Source organism: Montipora capricornis, chromosome 5 (assembly GCF_036669925.1).
Source record: "Montipora capricornis isolate CH-2021 chromosome 5, ASM3666992v2, whole genome shotgun sequence".
Lineage (NCBI taxonomy): Eukaryota > Metazoa > Cnidaria > Anthozoa > Scleractinia > Acroporidae > Montipora > Montipora capricornis.
The window spans coordinates 4,412,394-4,433,423 of record NC_090887.1 but is presented as its reverse complement, the minus strand read 5'-3'; the positions used below and the strand labels follow the sequence as shown (position 1 = coordinate 4,433,423).

At 38.8% G+C, this 21,030-nt stretch overlaps 1 protein-coding gene across 2 annotated transcripts in view; it reads right to left on the bottom strand.

Moving 5' to 3' along the window:
• LOC138049180 (low-density lipoprotein receptor-related protein 1-like) overlaps nt 1-21,030 on the bottom strand; it is a 114,228-nt gene that overhangs the window by 52,453 nt on the left and 40,745 nt on the right. For both annotated transcript variants that reach the window (XM_068895354.1, XM_068895355.1), the window contains 11 exons: nt 20,399-20,515; nt 19,938-20,081; nt 19,138-19,380; nt 18,348-18,581; nt 16,572-16,814; nt 16,063-16,251; nt 13,637-13,825; nt 12,493-12,732; nt 8,336-8,489; nt 7,157-7,291; nt 3,474-3,742 (listed from right to left, as the gene is read on the bottom strand). In XM_068895354.1, coding sequence (XP_068751455.1) covers nt 3,474-3,742; nt 7,157-7,291; nt 8,336-8,489; nt 12,493-12,732; nt 13,637-13,825; nt 16,063-16,251; nt 16,572-16,814; nt 18,348-18,581; nt 19,138-19,380; nt 19,938-20,081; nt 20,399-20,515 — 2,157 coding nt within the window. The remainder of the gene's footprint in view (nt 1-3,473; nt 3,743-7,156; nt 7,292-8,335; nt 8,490-12,492; nt 12,733-13,636; nt 13,826-16,062; nt 16,252-16,571; nt 16,815-18,347; nt 18,582-19,137; nt 19,381-19,937; nt 20,082-20,398; nt 20,516-21,030) is intronic.

Sequence of the window (21,030 nt, the reverse complement as noted above, 5' to 3'; positions counted from 1 at the left end):
TCAAGTTGACCATGTAATCAAAGATTGTTGACTAGTGAAGTCACTTCAGGAAAGACTCGAAATTGGAAGAGAAAGCTTGACTACGTTCATAGACCGATCATCGTGTAGTTTCATTAATTAAGCAAGGCTTTAGGACACCATTTAGTGAGTGATGGAACATCAAAGCGCCTTTTCTTCTGAAGATGATGGCAACAGTCTTTCATCGGATTTGAAGAGATAGAGCTCAAAGATCCCGACTCGTTTGACAGTGATGCTCCTTCCGATTTAGGAGAAGGCCCCTAGTGTCACTGGCAGGTGAAGATTGGTTTCGCGAATATAATCGTGAAAGGACAAAAATGGAAGAGAGAAAAAAGCAGCTACAAAATTGGTGTGACATAATCGTACAGGAAAGCATGTGCATCGGTGGTGATAAGAAAGGATCTGCCAGAATTTTTAGGTCTATTTGTTCCGTCGGTTCAGGATCTATATTTTTCTCTACTTGATCGGCAATGACAGAACTCTCAGGATCTTCAGTAGAAGGAGCTCAGAATCTACAGGATTGCAACGAAAACAGAAAATGTACGAGAGTACTCCAGAAGTGAAAAAAGAATTGGCATGCCCGATTTTCACAAAACGTCTGTAAAACGACCATGGTTGTACGATGACTTCGATCGGATAAATCTTCTTCTCCCCAGCTATTGCACTGAAACTTTGGTACTGGAAGAACACCAATGTTATGCTTTATGAGTGTTTGCTGGCATTTAAGATTTCCAAACGATAGCTGCAGTGTGAAGTCCTCGGGAGCAAAGTGACAAGAACACAGAGCATATGAATTGTTTGGTGCCCACTTGTCACGCTTTAACTTACGAAGTCCGTCCATTTCTTCCTTCTGGCGTTCGCTTCGCTTCGATTGTCACCATAAAATGGAATTTTTGTAATGCTATGCCCTTCTCTGCATGAGGAATAATTGAACAACCCGCAACAGCACATCTATCAGGCATAATTTCCGAAGAGCCCGCCGAAGGAACAAAGCAAAAATGATCCGCCAAAAAATTGAATTTGGTGCGCAGTTCCTGAAATGACGTCAAAGTCGATTCTGGAACAAAGTCTCTTTCTGGTGCTGTCTCCCAGTCAAGTTGATTGGGCGTGGCCAAAGCGCAAACTTTCAAGCTTGATTTTGGGGTCAAAAAGTGGTGGAATCGAAAACTTATTTTGGGGGCATTTATCTACACTTTATACACCCTTTTAATAAGTCTAATATATGCCGTTTTCCGCTAATGACGTTGAACTCTTGCTGTCAAATTTTATTTAGAAATTTACAAAGGCCTAAAACTTTACCGATTTCTTTTCTTTGAAGCCTTTGTACATTTCTGAATACATTTTAAAAGCATGAGTTTGACATCATTAGCGGAAAATGGCATATATTAGACTTATTAAAAGGGTGTATAGAGATGCCCAAACAATAAAAACCCTGGAGGCCGTACAGACACTTTAACATTAACCTTGTGCTTCCACCATTAGCTGTATAAAATGTGTACTAAGTATCCTGCATTTAAATTGACCTTTTTGCAGATACAGCAGCCATTTTGATTTATATTGTTTTGAAAGAAATTATAGGATGCTCAGGGGGCAAATTTATTAATATGTTTTTTTAAAATAGAAATTAACATGGCCGTATCTGCAAACGGTCTATTGATGGGAGATCAAGCAACACTTAGAGAGATTTCCAGAAATGTTATAGCAAAATATTATAGCAAAAGTACCGCGAATTTTATCTGCGAGGACAAAAAGCAAGTGATCAATGATCGCAAATATTGCAAGAATAACTGATTCAAAGGGAGAACAAGACAAAAGGTAAAGGGCCCTTTGAAAGCTGCAAATATGGCAAATATCGCGAAGTAGCAAGGATTTTGCCTGCAAAGACAAAATCACAAATATATCATAAGAATAACAAATTTAACAAGGAGAAGGAACAAAAGTCAAAGGGGACCTTGGCAAGATTCAAATATCGCAAAAGTAGCAACGACTTGGTCTGCAAAGACAAAAAGTGTTAGCAGTAATCACAAATATCGTAAGAATAACAAAAGGCAAAGAGGCCTTCTGCAAGGCACAAATACAGCAAATATCGCAAAAGTCACAAGGTTTCGTCTGCAAGGACAAATAATGAATTCAGTTTTCATATTTTGGCAGGTGTTATTGTGTCATTGTCTCTTTTCCATGTTATTTAATTGTCCAGTATTTTGCCTAGTGCGATGTGGAATACACTTGATCCACTTGAAAGACAATCATTCAGCCTTTAAATCTGTCCCGTTTTTTTCTGGGGAAGGGGAGGGGGGGGGGGGGCAGAGGAAGTTTGAACAGTACTCGAGTAAACTTTGTGAATATAATTTTTTACTATCTACAACAACGCCTGACACCTCCGCAACTACTGCAGGAAACCAATGTAGATGGAGTAATGTTGGGAGTACTTGGGGCTGTAAGTTATTGATGTGGGTGATCAAAATAAGATAAACTAATACAATAAAAGCGTGACTCCAAGTCAAGAACAACTCCATTGATGCCACTTAAAATACGTTTAGAAAAACGGTGACCACACGACGTCAACGGGATAGTTCTGATGGTGGTATTAATTTCCAGAAATTGAAAAATCGCCACCTTTGAGTCATCATTTCGGCCGCTCAAGTGGCAAACACTTCCTCCCTTTTTGAAAAGAATTGGTGCATTTGATGTTGTGAAGAAAACCATTCATCATAATGATATAAGCCTCTTCCATGCCTACCCAGGCAAATCCATTGCCGGGCTGCAAAATGTGCCGTATATGGTCTTTCAATGGGGATAGCATGAAGCTCTAGACTACTTGAGAGAAAACACTGACGCTGATCCAGAATGAGTAATAGAAGCCACGTGTTAAATACTACGAGAGTTAAAAGAATTCAAAGTAGCTTTCCTACTCTCATAGAATCATGGGCAAAACTGTGGGGAAGGTTACCGGTATCACGTTTGATGTCTTCTTTGCTTCTCTCCCCACCCACCTGATTTAAATGTTCAAATGTTGGGTAAAACTGAACGGTTTTAGTGGAAAATTGTTGTGTTATCTTCCAATATTAAATAGGCAGGGTGAGCTCTGGTGAGGTACATTTACATAACCTTCTCAACTATCTTTGTCTATGATCGTAGTTTTTGGGACGGTCGGCCTTGCTTTCTGTTATGTTGCAATATATTTTTTTATAATTGCGGCTTGCAAAGGGCACATTTACCTTTTGCTTCTTTGTCTTTGTGGAATTTGTTAAATTTGCAATATTTGTCACTCTTGATAACATGCATTTTGCCGTTACACACAAAGTCCTTTACAGCTTATTTACAGCTTGCCAAGGGCCCCTTTAGTTTTTGTTTCGTTTCCTTTGTTAAATTCGTTATTCTTGTCACATTTGAGATTACTGCCAACAAACATTTTGGTCTTGCAGACAAAATCCTTGCAACTTTTGCTAAATTACCTTTGGGCTGTTGCACAGGATGAACAACTTGTAGATCCATCATTGCAAAGGAAGCAGCATGAACTAATGTGTGGTTGCTACCAATGAATTTGTTAACTTGATTTACAGACATTGAGTTCCAGTCAGACCAGTACAGTAGATCTTCAAATATTGCAATGGAAAATGGATGCTGGACTATTGCACCATCTCTAAGAACCGTATGGCGTTCGCTTCCATTGTAATTGCAAAAGCCAATGTAATCAAGTTTAGCATCAATCCAATAAAGACGTCTGAAAAGTAAAGAATTGATGCAGGTGTAACAATCACACAACTTGAAGGGGACTATCAGTTGTCCACTGAATAAGAGAAAATCTGTAGCAGCTGCATTTATAATAGTTAACAATTGTATCGTATGATTTCCTCCTCCCTTTTAACAACAATACTTGACACTTTCTCCATTGTAATTTATGAAAAGGGACGGCTTTCTTTTGTCTTCACCTGCTATATCTCAGGAGTTAATCAATTAATGTAAGCACTAACATACCCTATAAAGATTTGATACACATGTACTGTCTTGCCGTCAGTCTTGACATATTTATCAAACTTTATTGGACCTACAGGCAGCCTTTAGGGGGTTTCAAGGGACTGTCTGTGCGCAGTTTATCTAGGCTATCACTGGGGACCAATTCACTGATCACAAGAATGTATCTTTAAGGACTTCTGCAGGGGAAAAAGTGCCCACCAGACTTTTTACTCATTATATTTCAAGTAAATCGGTTCCTGCCACGTGACAACCAGGAAATGCCTGTAACATAGCAAAACGATGACCTCTGTTGCATTGCCGCCTTGAAATGGTACTCATGCACTACTCTCTTTCTATATGATATCAGCTTGGCAAGTTTATAGTCTGTCGATTTTTCCACCTTCAACCAATCAACCTGATCAGCCTTTCCCTGCCTTTCTTGCCTGTTAAGCAGCCAGGCAATCATTGTTTCTTTCTGCATTCCAATCAGGCACAAGAGTGTTCCGTAGAAAAGTTCTTGCCTGAGCAGCGTCATTTGACATTTGACTTCTTCCAGTGTCCATGTCCTCTCCTTCTGGTAACCTTGTTTACAAGTCTTTCACCAGTCTGGCATTTGAAACTGTCCCGCCCAGCAGTTGCTACAATTCCCCTTTGGCCCAGATGCCTGTGTCACATCAACCATTGATCAGTGGCCCTAATTTTTCGCCAGCATAGATGAGACTTTTGGTCATATTTTCACAGGAACGTTTGTCGAGCTGAAGCACTAGCTTTTCTTGAAAATAGCAGAGTCTCGGCTTAGAGTGCTTTTCATGGGCGCCAGGAAATAGCATCCACACTAAAGAGACCTGAGCGCCTTACTAGGAACATAACCACATCACTCGCGACCTCTTTGGTGTACTGCCTTAGTCTGTCAACAGCAAGTGAACTTTGTGTTGGACGGACGCCATCACCGGATTTGTCTACTGTAGGCCTCTATCCATCTCAAATGCTCACAGCTGCTGAGACGAACGCACCATCCACTGACCGATCCTAAAGAAGCATCTGGCAAATGGCAGGGTGGTGAGACCCTTTGATTTCCCAATTAATCGTCAAGTCAACAACCTTGTCGTTATTGACTTCTCCAAAAGGAGTTCTTACCAGTAATCACTGCTGTTGTTTACATGTAGGTCCTAGGATGACAGTCATCAAGCCAAATACAAGCCCTCTTCGTCTCTGACAATAACACTATGGTCCACACTTTGCACCAGGATTTCCTTATGCAGTTGTTGAAACAACTTGTTGCCGACTCTTTCTATGCTCGAAATGACCATTGTGTTGACAATTAGAAAGGTAATGAATTGTCAAATTTTGATTGTTAGGATGGTAGTCAGTCCCAGACACTTGGCCGTATCTCACCTATATCCCATCTAAACTGACATGAAAGGTAGAAAGATCGTCACAGTTTAATAAGCTACTTTAAAGCAGTTACAAGCAAGCATAATAAATCCGCTTGAGCAGGATTCAAGTTTCCGACTGAGCAATTAAACTGCACTGCTATAACACACACCCTGAGACTTTTTATCCCACCTAAACTCTCAGCAGACTTGACATAGAAAGTGCGTTACTGGTTTCTTAAAGAAAGGCCTCACCCATGGATCTTGTGATTTCCTTTTGCCATCAAATGGGCAGCTTCCACCCATCTGGCTCTCCTTGTCAAGCTGATCCGAGGGCAATGCTTTCCACCTTAAAGTCTACTTTTCGCGCAATTGCATACTCCCCACGCTGAACACATTTGGCTCAGAAATTTCTTTTCTGCATATTCAACATGGCTTCCTAATAACAGGGACTTTCAGATACGCCGACTACTGACGGGAGGTGTGTGGGACTGAGATGAGTCACTGGGTTCTCCCTGAGGTACTGTCGCGAGTTCACAATGATGAGTGGTCGTAGAAGTTTGCATGGTCAGCAAAGGTGCCAATGGTGTGAAAGAAAGATGGAAGAAAAAACAATGTTTTCTATCAAATGAAGAGAATTGTAGGTTTCCATTTCTCTTCCCATTATCAGTATTTGTAGCAGTATGATTTTAGTTTCCAGCAACATTTCAGGCAGAATAATTTGGAAGAGTTTTGGCAGTCTCGATTTTGAATGAAAGTTGACATCAAAGGACAAAGGGTTGAAACCATATATATTTCACTTACATGAAATTATATCAAGTGAATAGATTCAGTGGTGTCACTTTACACACTACCTCAGTACTTTTGCCAGTACACACTTAGGGTTTGCTCTCGGTCCCGACATTCCTTTTGAGAAAATATTTTGCCGAACTTTTGATGACTCCCTGGACTCATCTCGCTCAGATGGTGAAAAGGAGTACTTTAACATGTTTTGCAAACTCTTCTTGCTTTACTAATCATATAATAATGGGGTGCTCTTGTGAAGCCAAAAGTTGAAGTACTTAATTTGGATTTCCTCAGCTCAACTTTACTTGAGGTTGCAGGTTGACGTCTCTTTTGCATTTTTAAACGCAGTGACAAATCGAAAGGCTTCCTTTTAAGTCGACCAGCAAGCGGCAGCAAGTTCTTTGCCAGTAGAATGATCGGACTTTACTCGTTGACCTACTGCGTCAGTGAACATTTGATATCGAAAATAAACCTGGGTTAAGTATGCCTTTTTCTTTAAAATTTCAATTATTTATTTTTTAGCAATATCATATCAATTATGTTATCTGCCAAAATATATAAAAGTTTTTCTCAGACTTCTTGGAAAGACATTTGTTTGTCAATAATTTGTTAAGGCGACGACTGCTGATTTGGCCGTAGAACGTAGTCTGTAGTCCGGTAATTCAACTTCGTATTTTCGCGCCATCAGCCCTGTAATCAACCCAGTTCTCCAGACCTGGGGAACACACGCCCAACGGTAGTCCGTAGTTGATGTATCTTAAAGTCCCTAACATTTAAGGCATTGATCTAATTGGCCGTGATGGCAACAATGTTGCTACTTTTCAAAAGCTACTGTACCTAGCTGTCAAGTTTTTGCTTCTTTCTCACAGAATTGTTTTTGCGGCTTTTTCTTTCCATATTCCATTCAAATCTTCTACAAGGGGGTATGCTTGCAGGGAAACATATGCCCATTAATATTTTTACCTGCAGTTGGCAACCTATAACATAAATAGATAAAATCAAACACAAAGCATAAAACATACCTATTAGGCAAGTCTAGTGTGATCCCATTTGGCCAAGAAACTCTAGTATCAATGACAACTTGTCGTGAACTGCCGTCCATATTTGCCCTCTCTAAACGAGGCTCTGAGGAACCCCAGTCAGACCAGAAGAGTAACCTAGATGATCAACAGCAACAACCACGGTTTTTACAAAAAAGTAGGGTCTATGAAATTTCTAAGTTGAGGACTATTCGTTTTATGAACACTTTTATGCCCTCTTTCAATAAGGAAAGATGCTAAGATTTGTCTGAATAAATCCCTTATGATTATCAGCATCCCGAGATAGACAAGAATTGTTTATCACAAGAACATGCCAGTTGAGAAAGCGGCTTATTAAGGCAAAAAATAGACACTGCTGATGTACATTGCTGGTGTGCTGTGACAATGGCGAATCCAAGGAGAGAACAACGTGCAGATGAACAAGGAAGTACACTTAAAAGGGCAAAATGCTGTTAGTCCCTACTTTTTTACTGAACTCGTTAAATGCCCAATATGTTAAACATGAAAACGCATTATACTTGTAAATGCAGTCGATTAGCCTCTGTCTTAGTTTGAAATAATCCAAGCATTGCTGCATGATAATCCCATAAGGCCATCAACAGTCACAACAAAACAGAGAACTTGTAATATACTTGATTTGGGGACCAGAGGTGGCAAAGTGGTGGGGGTTACTCGCCTCCCACCAATGCGGCTCGGGTTTGAGATCCAGACCCGGCGTCATATGTGGGTTTAGTTTGTTGGTTCTCTACTCTGCACTGAAAGATTTTTCTCCGGGTACTTCAGTTTTCCGATCTCCACTTAAACCAATATTTAATTAGAATTGAGTTAATTTCGTTTGTGTCCCCAATTAGTGCTCTTGTGCTAAAATCCATTGACACTTAAATAAAGTTGTTATTATTATATTATTATTATTTATATTATTATTTATATTTCCCCTTGTCCATAACAGTAACTGAGGCTATAAAAAAAAAAACTAGAAACACAACAATGTCCCCCAAGTTGCTATGCATTACGACAAGTTGTAAAGGAGTAGCCAAATTAATGTAATATCCACTTGAGCTGTGAGTACATCATGTGCAACTCACTATGCTTTAACATCTAACAATATATTTTGCGACTAAAGTTCAATATGCTATAATGCAAAAAAATTAAACAACCTACCCATCCCTTGGATCAACAGCAATCCCACGAGGTGAATCAAGATCCTGTGATAAAAGTACCATACGCCATTGACCATCCAAGTCTGACACCTCAATGTGCTTTGCACGCTGGTCAGTCCAGTACAAATTAGAACCAATCCAATCAACAGCTAGTCCTATAGCATATTGCAAAGTTCATAATAACATGAAGTAAAGGATACTGTCAACCTTCAGGGGTGTCTTTTGGAAAATCGCTCTTGTTCGCGTTGTTTTTCAAGGCTGCTGCCTAAGAAAATTTTAAAGGGGCCCTCGGAGATAAACGCTGAGAACTTAGGAGCCCAACATATGAAGTGAAAGGTGTTGCTGTAAAAAATTAAGGCGCCCAGAGCTATTCTCTGGGAGCCCCAGGCTACCAGGCTCCTGTTAGGCAACAGCCTTGTTTTTAAAGAAACCCAAGGAAACTATTATAACACTGGAAAACTAATAATATGTAGTATTTGAAAATGCCATCGCGCCGAATTATATTGTCTTCCGTGACATTTACTTGCAGTGCGAAATATGTGACAAGTCCGGCATAAAGAAACACGCATTCAGCACTGGTGGGATATGATTGGTCAACTGATTTAGCTTTGGGAATACTAGAGTCCCTTAGCCGAATTCCGCAACTGTCAATCAAACGTTAAGATGAGCAGAATAAATTTTCAAGGTGCGGAAATTGAACAATAACTCTAAAGATTAAAGAGCGGACTGTTCGCTTCATTGAAAGTGACATGGCAAACAATTCTTTTTGTTGATATGAGTTGATTTGGTTCAACAGACCATCAGAATAGAAGTATTTTAGAGAAAAGCGTGGAAAGTTTTAGTTACGCGGGCTTACTGCTTGCTTATTCCTCATGCTTTATCCGCTACCCGCTACCCAGAAAAATCTTGAAATAAACCAGCGCAATGTGTAAATATCCGATCGATGTTAATATTTTTTTTTGAAAAACTGACCTGTAGAGAGAGTTCATGAAGTATTTTTCCATTCATTGCCGGTTGTCTACACAGCCTCATCAAAGAAAAAGCCTCTTTCATTTTATCTTTTGTCCGTGATTTGCTAGTGTCCCAGTGGGAACGTCTTTTGTTTGCTGAAAATAACTATTAAGTTTTCGATCCGTTCGAATGGAATAAAATATACAAAAGGATCACTAACACCTAAACCCATTCAGTTGCTTAAAACTACCTTCAACACAACAATGTTGAAACGAGCGAGACATTGACCGCCATTTTCACAGCTATTACTGATTCCATGATTAAATGATGCGAAACATTGCCATTGTTCATAGAGGCGGAGCTTAGAGTCATTAATATGCGCGCGCGAGGTTAAAAATGAATCAATTCAACTCCCAAAGGCCCTTAGGACGGCGAGGAATCAAAGAGAGAAAATGTATGTTTCAGAAATGCTGGATTTGATACTACTTCTAGACATCGGATTCCCTTTATATGTTGCATGAGCCCTTTATACTTTTTAAGAAAACATATCCATATGCAACCCAACGTGTTGAAATCTTAATTTAGAAGAAATTCAGCCTCAAAGTTATCATACAGCTATTTCCAATACTCAAATTTACCCAAAATTGGTGAAGTTGAACACCAAATTGATACAGGTTAACGAGATGGTACCGAGTCAAAAATGGTTGTTATTTTATTATGAGAATTTCTTCTTTAAAAGCCATATGCAACCCTTTCCATATTTTATATAGTTAAGCTGTAACAGAGTAAAACGCAGGGGACCCTTCCATGTTGTGGCCATTTTTCTTTATTGTCTCATGTCATTTGTCGTCTCAGCCTTTCAAATTTAGCGCCATTGCACCCGTGAATATCCCGGATGTGTCATACAATTCTGCGTGATGCCTTAAACGTTCAAGTTTTTGTATTTCAAAAGGTGAATGCAAGCGCTCAAACGTAAAACTAGCCTTGTCTGCTCCGCTGAATCAAGAACTCTTGCGTTGACACGAACCTTCAAACAAACTGCACTATATCACTCCTGGGGTCCAAAGTGCATGGCGTGCATTCAGAAATATTCTACTGGCCCTCTTTACCATGGATTTTCTCAAGAACCAATTAGAATTTGGAAAAGGCCTCACACTATTTGTTACCATATTATCTCCTGAGTGATATAGTGCAGTTTGTTTGGACGTCAGTGTTAACACAAGGGTTGTTAATTCAGCGAAGCATACTAGGTCAGGTTCACGTTTGAGTACCCTATTATGCCACAACGTGATAAAACCCTGAAAGGCACATTAACGTCATCTTTGTTAGTTTCCTTTTTAGTGCTGTGCGTTTGTCAAGTCTCTCCTGCCATTCTTTGAATTTTTAGTTACAATTATTAAAGGCCAATCCTAAGCTATCTCAAAACCTCTGATTTTAATTTTTTAGATATGTAACTCTATTGGCTCGGGCATATACTTGATGAAGCTCTCCATCCTGTTAAATTGCACAAGCTGCAGGGCAAATGCAGTTCGTATTCTCAGAAAAAAATTTGCAGGTGCTTAGTTAATCCAAATTGCAATAGAAAAAGTCATGTGATTACTTAATAATAGTACACAAGATAAAAGTTTAAGATACATGTAGTTTATCTTTTAAGTAATTAATTAAGCAAAAGGAACCCATGCATATCATGCAATCACAAAAAAATTGCACCATCCCGGGCTCGCATTTGATTGGCCATCTATTAGTTACTTCGATCATCAATCAATCAGAATGCATGGTTTGTTACCTCTTTTTCAATGGATTACCTTTTGTCTGCATTATTACTTGAAAACTACTGTTCTCTTAGCCAGTCAGACTCAAGAGATTTTTTCATGTACCAGATATATTGCTAGTTGAAGAAACAAGATGCTTCTTTATTTCCCTCCACACCCCATTCAAATACTCAGCATTCTTCCATACATGCCACATTTAGCTGTCTGAATTTTCAGCTGAACTATTTTTTATGCTTACTTTTCGCTTGCCTAAAGTCAAGAGCTTCAGTTTCATAGCAAACTTGGCGGCATCTTATATTTGTTGTGTAAATTAAAAGTTGCCACAGAAAGGTCATAGACAGCAGTCACAAGATTAAATGTACTGATGTTCACCATGCAGCCACAACTAGATTCACAGTGCAGGGTCAACAATTTGCATTAATTCAAACATGTTGATTTTACCTGATGTCCTCACATCCATGCAAGGAGGAAGCAATTTGTTCGGCTCTTCCTAACAAGTTCAATGCAGTTTTAGAAACTACATGTAGTAAACATTTTTTGCCTCATTTGGCTGATAAAGATTGCATACACGTGCAGATACTTTTCACACATTTTAAGAGGGGAACACGAAAAAACCTTTTACTTCAGACAATTCAAGAACCTAATGTTCTGACGCTCCTGCCTTTATCAGGGGTGATCCAAAGCTATCACAAGAGCCCTTTCATGTGCTCATCAACTTGCTCAGATAGGAAAAGATAACTATCCTTTTCTTTTAATATGATACAAAATAGCTGTCTCCATGTAACAAAGGTTGCTAGTTGGCGGTGATAATTTGGGAATTATCACATGCAACTGTGTGGTTAGTTTGGCAAACATGCTCTGACAAAGCAGAGCGACGTTTTTGCAAAGAAAAACCGCCTCTGCAAGCAAAAGGTAAAACTCTGCTTTGTCAGAGCATACTTGTCAAAATAACCACATATCCTCATGCTGCAAGGAACAGTTTCACAATTATGAAGAATTATCACGACCAACCAGCAGTACCATCAACATTGTTGTTTTAAACCATGATGATTGTAGCCTTTTACCTGACACCTATTTTCACATTATCAAATGAAAATAACTAGACCACGGCACATTTTCCTTCTTTAGCAAACTGGTGAGCATTTTTTAATAGGGATCTCCCTATAGCACTTGATCATGCTTGACACAAGACAGGAGTGTAAACATTAAAACGTTTTAAGCTATATGTACATTCATAATTCTCTAAACCAGAGTAGCATAAACTACATGTATGTGTGACTGTCAACCTGGTACCAGTGTGAACCTTAACTTACACAATTTTGGTTACCGGTCATCAAGACTCGAGCATTATTCTTGGTGTGCTAAATTGTCCAATCGTTGTGGAACTGATAATTAAGATAAACTATCTGCATTAGTCATGAACATCGATTCTAACCTTCAGCCATTGAGAGGTCAGTAGTGATGATATCTTCACAAGTGCTGCCATCTAAGGAACACCGCCTGATCTTGTCAATACTGACATCGGAAAAGTACAGTTGTTGATTTGCCCAGTCAAAGTCTACTCCTATTGTAAGTGCTAAACCATCCAGCACAATGGAATAATTAAATCCATGTCGAAGGTCAAGTTTTCTTATCTCACTCTTTGTTGAGAAGTACAAGTACGGTACAACTGAATCTGCAATAAAAACCAGGAAATCAAGCTTGAGAGACAAGTAATAAGAACTCAAATAACGTGCAATCGTTTGAAAGTGCAGTACAGAACTTTAAGATAGAAAGGGTCAAAGAGTTGAGGCATAATGGATGAGAGAGTATGGCAGTGAGATTTTTGGTCAAAATGCTATGGCCGTTTTTCTAATTTAATACAAAATTAATTCATCAATAACTGGCTTTGGGCAGTCCAAGAATTATATTGAACAGAAAGAGGCTACATTCAGAGAACGCAAAGACGGATAGAGCATACATCATACCATGAACTATTAAGAAAGGTCTATTTCTAATCCTTCTTTTCAAGGGTTTCCTTCCAGGACCTCCTTTGCTTAAGTTTGCTTCGGATTTTAAATTACCCTTGGTTAAATAATTGTTATTGTGGTAATAAAGAAATATGTTGCCCAAGGGGAAGCAATCCTCTTTAATTGTTTCCAATAACATTGAATTTCAATTTAGGTTTAATGCTTTTAAGACTTACACAATGAACTGTAATGGGTAATTCGTTTGCTCTTACTGAAATATCAATAAAGCATGCAAGATCACTTTCTGTTGACCAAAAAAATCCTTCATCCAAAGCAACAACCATTTCCTCAAGGGGAAAAATTCGCTAAAACAGCCACTAAAGCAAATATGTGGACTGTATTAGTGTGTATTAAATGCTTGGTTCTTTGTGCAAGTGCCCTCGTCATTTCAGGATTCAGCTTATACTTTTTGGTCAGAAGGTTAAAAATCTTTCAACTTGTACGACTACATCCACAGTTTACCAACTGCTCTCTGCAGTGTCTAAATTCCAAAAAATAACATGTTTTGTTGCAGCAATATTAGATACTGTTGGCAAAAAACGTTGCAGGCCTTGACACAATCCTCTTTACCATTAGCTTTGCAGTGTCTCCTGTCATATTCAAGTTTGTATCCTTCCACACACTTGCAAGTAAATGAACCTCTTGTATTAAAGCACTGCTGGCTACATGAACTGGAACTGAGATTAGCACATTCATCTATGTCACGGCATGAGACGTTGTCAACCAAGGAAAACCCATTGAAACATGAACATTGAACACCTGTGGCAAAAATTGCTTCTCTTAATTAATTCGAACACATCAAGTTCAAATGTTTCCTGCTCCTATAAAACTTTAGTATCAAGTGGAGGGAATTCAACTAGTGTTTCCACTTAACAGAAATCACTTTGCCAGTGATTCCAAGGGCTATAAAAATTCATTTCTGTGCTCTTCATCAAGGGAATCAAGGAATGTATGCAGAATAGCCTTGAGAACCAGAGAGCAGGTACTGGTAGTGAATTTGATCCAAACAATGCGCCAGTCAATGCATTGGCAGATGTGCAACCAACATGTCACGGACACGCCCCCAACACGTCAGAGGACACAAAACCACTGCATCAGTGTCGACACTAGAATAACACATAAGGTACTAACCTTCACCACAAACAAATCTTTAATTCAATTGTTACTTTGTTCGCAAAACAAAGCATAGGATTCCCCTGACTCAGTATCCCTTCATTCAGAGGGGCCCGTGAAGACAACTAGACCATGTGATAAACTAGGGTGAAAATACTTATTAAAACAATTGCACGCGTGACCGAAAGTGAGTTGTTGTGTTTTGTTGCATGCAATCTCCAGTTGTCGTATGACTTGGTAACAGATCTCACTGGGCTTAATTCTCCCGTTATTCTTAAGGTCTCAGTAAAGACAAATGAGGTGTCCCCAAAAAATGAAATTGTCCTGCCACTATTTTGGTATAGGGTCAAACTAGATACCATTTTAAAGCAAAAAGATTGAATTATTTGAATAAAGTTTTAATTGTTTCGTATTTAATATTGTATTTTAGTTTTAAGGCTTCAAACTCAGAACGACCGAGTCTGTTGCAGAAGCTCCTGCCCCTTCACTTTATTGAGATAAATTCCTCGCACAGTACTTTGGGTACTACAATCATCTATTAGAACTGAAAATAGGGAAGCGATATCTTGAAAGCTGTCGGGACACGAGGTTCGAGAAGTTGTAATTTTGGCTTCAAAATAAACCACTAAAAAATCGAGCCTGAAGATTTTGCATGCAGTTCACGGTCTGCTGAATAATTGCGCCCCCTACATGAAATCCGATGCGTTCGGGCATCTGCAGATCCCGCGGTTGTCAATTGACAATCAATCCTTTCACGTGTGATCGACAATATACGTCAATCATTTTTCACGCGTAGATTATAGCGGGAAACAAAAAAAAGTGATTTTAGCAGTTTAAAATTAATTGTTAAGAATTTTTTTCGAAAAATATGCTTCACAGCCCACCGATTCAAGGTTTGCAAAAACAAAAAAAATGAGCGATATATCCAAATTTACCTTTACTGAGACCTTTAAGAAGTAGTACTATTTGTTTTTAAATACCAGCATAGAAACATGTAAAGTATCCGTTTACTGGTTTTGATTGGAATCAATGCCATAAACAGCAATAATATTTTAAATGTGAATAACTATTACAAAATTGCACTTAACCCTATGGTTGGGTCACGAAATGTTGTAAACTAAAAAGAAACCGGCTAAAAATCCTTCGAACACTGCAGTGTAGGCCCATAGCCTCTTGTTTCTTTAATGTTCCTTTTTTTACAATCACTGGCAGCCATATTGAAAGCTTCATTAGTGGTTTCTTGTCTCCAATCAGTTAGACTTGTACAGATTCTTTTGGAGTATGTTTCCCCTGACAATTCAAATGATCAGTGAGATCAAACAAAACCAGTCTAGAGTAACTCAAGATGTGTTGTTGATGGAAATTGGGTTGAGTAAAAATTAATGAGAGAAATCAAAAATGTCATTGATAACCATAGTTGATTATTTCAAGCTCAGAGGTAATGAGCACAAACTTTGTTCATTTCAAAATCTGATATAAACACAAGGCTGACACGGTTAACATGTTGGCTGACGCATTGGTTTGGATGAGATTCGATACCATTATCAGTATTTAGCCTTGGTCATTATCACTAGTATTGATTCCTCTCTTATGTAGATAACGAGATACTGTAAAATAAATGCAGATTTCAAACTTCGTTACCTTTGTAAAGAAGCCTCAGAACATAATAATAGTTCTGGATAAAGTTATTACCTTAAGGGGTGGAGGGGGGGGGGGGGGGGGGGTGGAAGGGAGGCCATTCTGGGAATGCAAGGCATTAGCTCCAGACCAAAGTTACTGAATTTTATTTTTTTGCCTGTCCTCAAGCTAAGCAAAACAGTGATGACGATTAAAATTTAAAATTTGCATTTGCATTTGCATTTGACATCAGTCTGTTCACTCACCCTCTGGGAGTTCACTGCAGACCTGGGAACATCCGCCATTATCAGCATCACACAAATTCACTCTACATCCAATCCCCTCATCACTGCCATCAGGACAATCTATTCTTCCATCACAGAATTTAATATCTTCCACACAAATAGAAGAGTTTGAACATGGTCTTTCATTTAAGCTGCATATAGTACCAATCGCTGCAACAACAAGGGCAAACCCAAACCAGACTGGTAAAAGGTAAAATCATCAAATAGCAATAAATAAATGAGATCTGGCCAGGGCCTATTAAACTCAACACCTCCTCTATCATTACAGTGCCAACTCAATTTGCTTAGCAAATGAAGCAATTTTCTGGTCCAAATGCATTTGGTTGCTGTATCGACCCCAATAAAATTTTGAAATCCTGACTAGTTTCTTCTGTTTATGCATATAGCATGCAATACTATTAAGACAATCATCTGAACCTGACAGGCAGAACATGCTCACTAGCCACTGGAAAAATACAATTTCAACCTACAGCAATTCAGCTCATCTGTCATGTCACCACAGTCATCATTGCCATCACATTTCCATGACAACAAAACACAGCGTTGATTATTGCAAGACATCTCATTTGCACTGCAATTTGGCTGCGTACAATTGCTTTGCTCATCTGAACTGTCACCACAGTCGTCATCACCATCACAAACAAACCGCCTAGGGATGCATCGTGAGTTGTTGCACAAAAACATGTCCACATTACAGGATGGCAGTTTGGAAGCTGGGAACAAAGAAACAAAAAAACAAATTAATAGATAAATAGTCAAAAAGCAATAATTCATTGCACAACAAACACTCTGGTGTAATAACTAAATTATAATAACTTTCAACGATCAAGAAAATGACAATCCACCCTTCGCAAAAAAGCCTCACCTTGAACACAACTGGCTAAAATCTGCTAGGCCTTCAAGGATAACCCTTGAAGACTACATTAAAACAACTACAAAGCTGACCAGTCAAAAGTCTTTGCAATTGCGTAATTATCTCAAAAATGCTCTTGCACCCATGAGGCTTGGGTTCCTTGAATCTCCAGGAACCCTATTAGTCAAAAATTAACATTTATACCCAGTTATAGTTTCAGTTCTACAAAACTGCCTTTAAGGATAGCCTTGGAATACACTGTAATTACTGCGAGCAGTAATAAATAATTATCATAATGAAAAAAGACTGTGCTTTTGTCATCGACAAGATAAACTTAAAGTATATTACAAATATCACATACAAATAAAATCCACAGATCTAGTGACAAAACACGACGCAAATGGCTGATTAAAACTAAAATAATTGAAATTGGTTAAGGATGGTATTGTAACCATTATACACTGTAGTTATGTGAACAACGTCTCAACATGTATGTTTACATGTCATATTATTCCAAAGTACTGCTCCTCTATAAGCTAGCGAGATTCTCATGAAACGAGTGTAAAAGACCCATATCAATAATGAGTCACATAGTCGGGTTGAATAACCCAAGTGCTGTTTGCTTACTATACAAGTCTATCGCTATCTGCTTTATGAATGCAGACAAAAACTGCGGATTTATAGTATGTATGAGAAGACATTAGTCCATTGCGCCCGTTCTATGTAGGACTTCTAGGAGGGATTAAAAATGAGTCTAGCTGCCCTGCAGTGGAGGTGTTCTCTGAACTAAGTCAGAGTTACAGCAGGAGACCCATCAAAATATATATGTAATTGTCTGCAAGTCATTGATGGCAATATTGCTTGGAGATAATAGATCTTGGTGAACTCTTCTTGGGAGGAATCTTGATTCCCTGAGGAGACCTTTTGTCTTTTACCAAATGACTTTTTGAGATTGAGCACCTGTGGTAGCCAGGTCAGGTACAGTCAAACCCAACAAACAAGATTTAACTACACGTTGAATTGTCAAGCTTCCAATGTAGATTAAAGGAAGTGAGGCTGGGGGATTTCTTCTGGAGAGTATCACGGCCTCACTCTTTCTCGGGTGCAGTGAAAGTCCACCATGTTGAGATATTTGCTGGTTCCTAGTCTCAAACTTATGATTATTCGTTTCTAAACTTACGCCTGGTTTACACGACAATCTTTTCAGCATGGTACACATTCAAATTTGGCCTGGGTTGCAAATGGGTACTACATCAAAAAGGTTCTTGTCATGAGTAAACGAGCTCGAGATTACAAGGAAATGAGAAGATGTGCAAACAGTTTGTTTTGATCAGTGCACTGAATAAAAACTAGTCAATAATAGGAAAGTAAAAAAATAAAAATAAAAACATACAGCACCCATCTTCATCGGAATTATCTTGGCAATCGCTAACACCGTCACACTTCCATTGGCCAGGTATGCACAATCCATGTTTGCAACGGAACTCAGTTTCCAAACAATGATGCTCTGAGCAACTGTCTTCGTCTGAGTGGTCACCACAGTCATCATCACCATCACATCGCCAATCATATGGCACACAACGACCAGAGGTACACAAGAAGTTTTGATCAGGGCAACTGTGATTGTCTTGATTAAACAAAAAGCAATAAGTCATGTGAAATGCAAATCCTCCCTGGCTATTTCGCTGTCATATCAGCAGCTCCTAGACATACTGACACTGCTGATATTCAGAGCAGTATGCATACAAACCCTCTCTACAGTGTCAAGGGAAGACCAGCATGTTTTGTACAGTCGCATACAATACGTACCTCTTAAGTACATTGGCAAACCAATCTTTGGCTGCTGTAGCAACACACACCCTCCCAAACAAATACTATGAAATATGGACCCCCCAAAACTACACTGTACCAAGGTATTGAAGATACAAAAACCTCCCTATCCCATTCTTTTTTAATTGCTTCAAAGATCTCATGAGGAGCAAAGGGGGAGGGGGGGGGGGGGGGTGGGGGGAAGGGGATAAAGGCAGAAAGAGAGGAAAAGCAAGTACCTCTTTTTTACCTAACAGTATAGCCGCTTCATCCAAGTGATATGAAAATTATGTTCCCACCAAGGAAAATTGAATGTTTTACACCACCGTCTACAAATGACACCCTTTTAAAAAAAAGATGAACAGAGCACCCACCACATTTGATTTCATCTGAGTTATCACCACAATCATCAAATCCATCACAACGCCAACTGCTTGGTGTACATCTGCCATTACTGCATGCAAACTGAGCGCTGTGGCATGATGCTGATGTACAGTTAGCTTCATCAGAAAAATCTGGGTCACCACAGTCATTGTCTCCATCACAATACCAGTCCATAGAAATACATTTGCCAGTGTACAAGCACTTAAATTGCTTTTCATTGCATGTTACACCAGCTACAAAGATAGAAACAAACTCTCAGACAACAATAAATTAAATGTTAATACATGTTGTGTTTGGTTTGGATTCAGTGACACACTCAGCTATCGCCTTGTGTGCCACTTTTTTGCTCTTACCACATTTTGACGTCATCTGTGATCTAATACTGAACAGACACACGGCAACATGGAATCTATTTGTTAACTATAACCCACATTTCATACATTTATTTCACTCATCAAGTCCTTTCACTGAACACATGAGCCCAACAAATTTACCTGTTCTCACCTGAGAGGTTTCATAGCTCAGATTGTAAAGCATTGCACCGACATCGGATAGGTCATGGGTTCAAATCACGTTGGAGCCACCTGAATAATTATTTCAGATGTCTATAACACACAAGTGCTTAAATTGTCCACACAAGTGCACGAATCATTTCTTCCTTTCGTCTATAAACTGCACTTAAAATATACATTAATTTTATTTCATTCATACATTGTAGATTCATCCCTAAAGCTAAAAGGAGAGGACGACTTTACTATAATCAAAACAAAATTAAATTCTCCAAACTAACCACAGCCTGCAAACTCTGTTTCGTCCGAGTTATCCACGCAGTCATTTGTACCATCACATCTCCAGTGCTTAGAAATGCAGTTGCCATTGTGACAAGTAAATTTATTTAATGGGCATAGTGATGATGGTGAAACAGATTCACTACCTGTGAACAAAAGATTGTGACTGACTTTTAATGTGATGCCCTTTGCACTTGGGATTACAAGTGAGCTTAAAAATAAGTGAATTCCTGTTAACTTGGTTCATCTTAACCCTGCTTTATTACACGAAGACAAAAAGGCACAATTCAACCACCTAATTTAACAAATGCATGAATGTACAACCAAAAGAACTCAATTTTCGAAGAATCAACAATAACAATCACTTAACAAGTTAACGGGATTTTACAGTCTTACGTCCAGAATTATGCACATAATCTGCAGATGCATTAAGTAAATTGCAACCCTGATGGAGTTAGCTTACCAATGCAAGTAGTGCTGGTTTCATTTTCAAGCCTCCAACCTGATTGACAGGCACATGTGAAACCACCAGGATACAGGAGACAAAGATGACTACAAGTACCATTGCATGGGCTGCTACCTAGGAAAACAAAAATAAAGAAATGCCTTATTCAAAAGTTATTGCTTTTTTTTGTCATGTTTGATTTAGAAAAAGATTTGGTAGCTTACTCCACCCAACATGATTAAACAAAATTAATCAATCCTAGCTACCTTTTGCAATACAATAAAATACTGCACAATACTTTATTTAATGAGGGTAACACATACAATTGTGTAACCTCAAACAGTAGTGTAGCAGCTCTTGTAACCTGCTATTGTTTGGTATTGTAAGCAGCTTGTATTGCTTTTAAGTCTAAATCATTGTTTCAATTGTTTACTATAGTCTTTTTTGGCCAGGGTAGTGAACCAATTATGTCATATGTTAGGAGAGCTGCTACATCACCGATAATAAATAAATACCCTTATCTCAGTTATAACTAACTACAATACAGTCCAACTTTCCCATGGGCATTCCCATACATGACAACTCTCCCGCATTATTAGGGAGTCTCCCGGATATGGAACAAATCTCCCGGTCTCCCGTATGGGTCATCG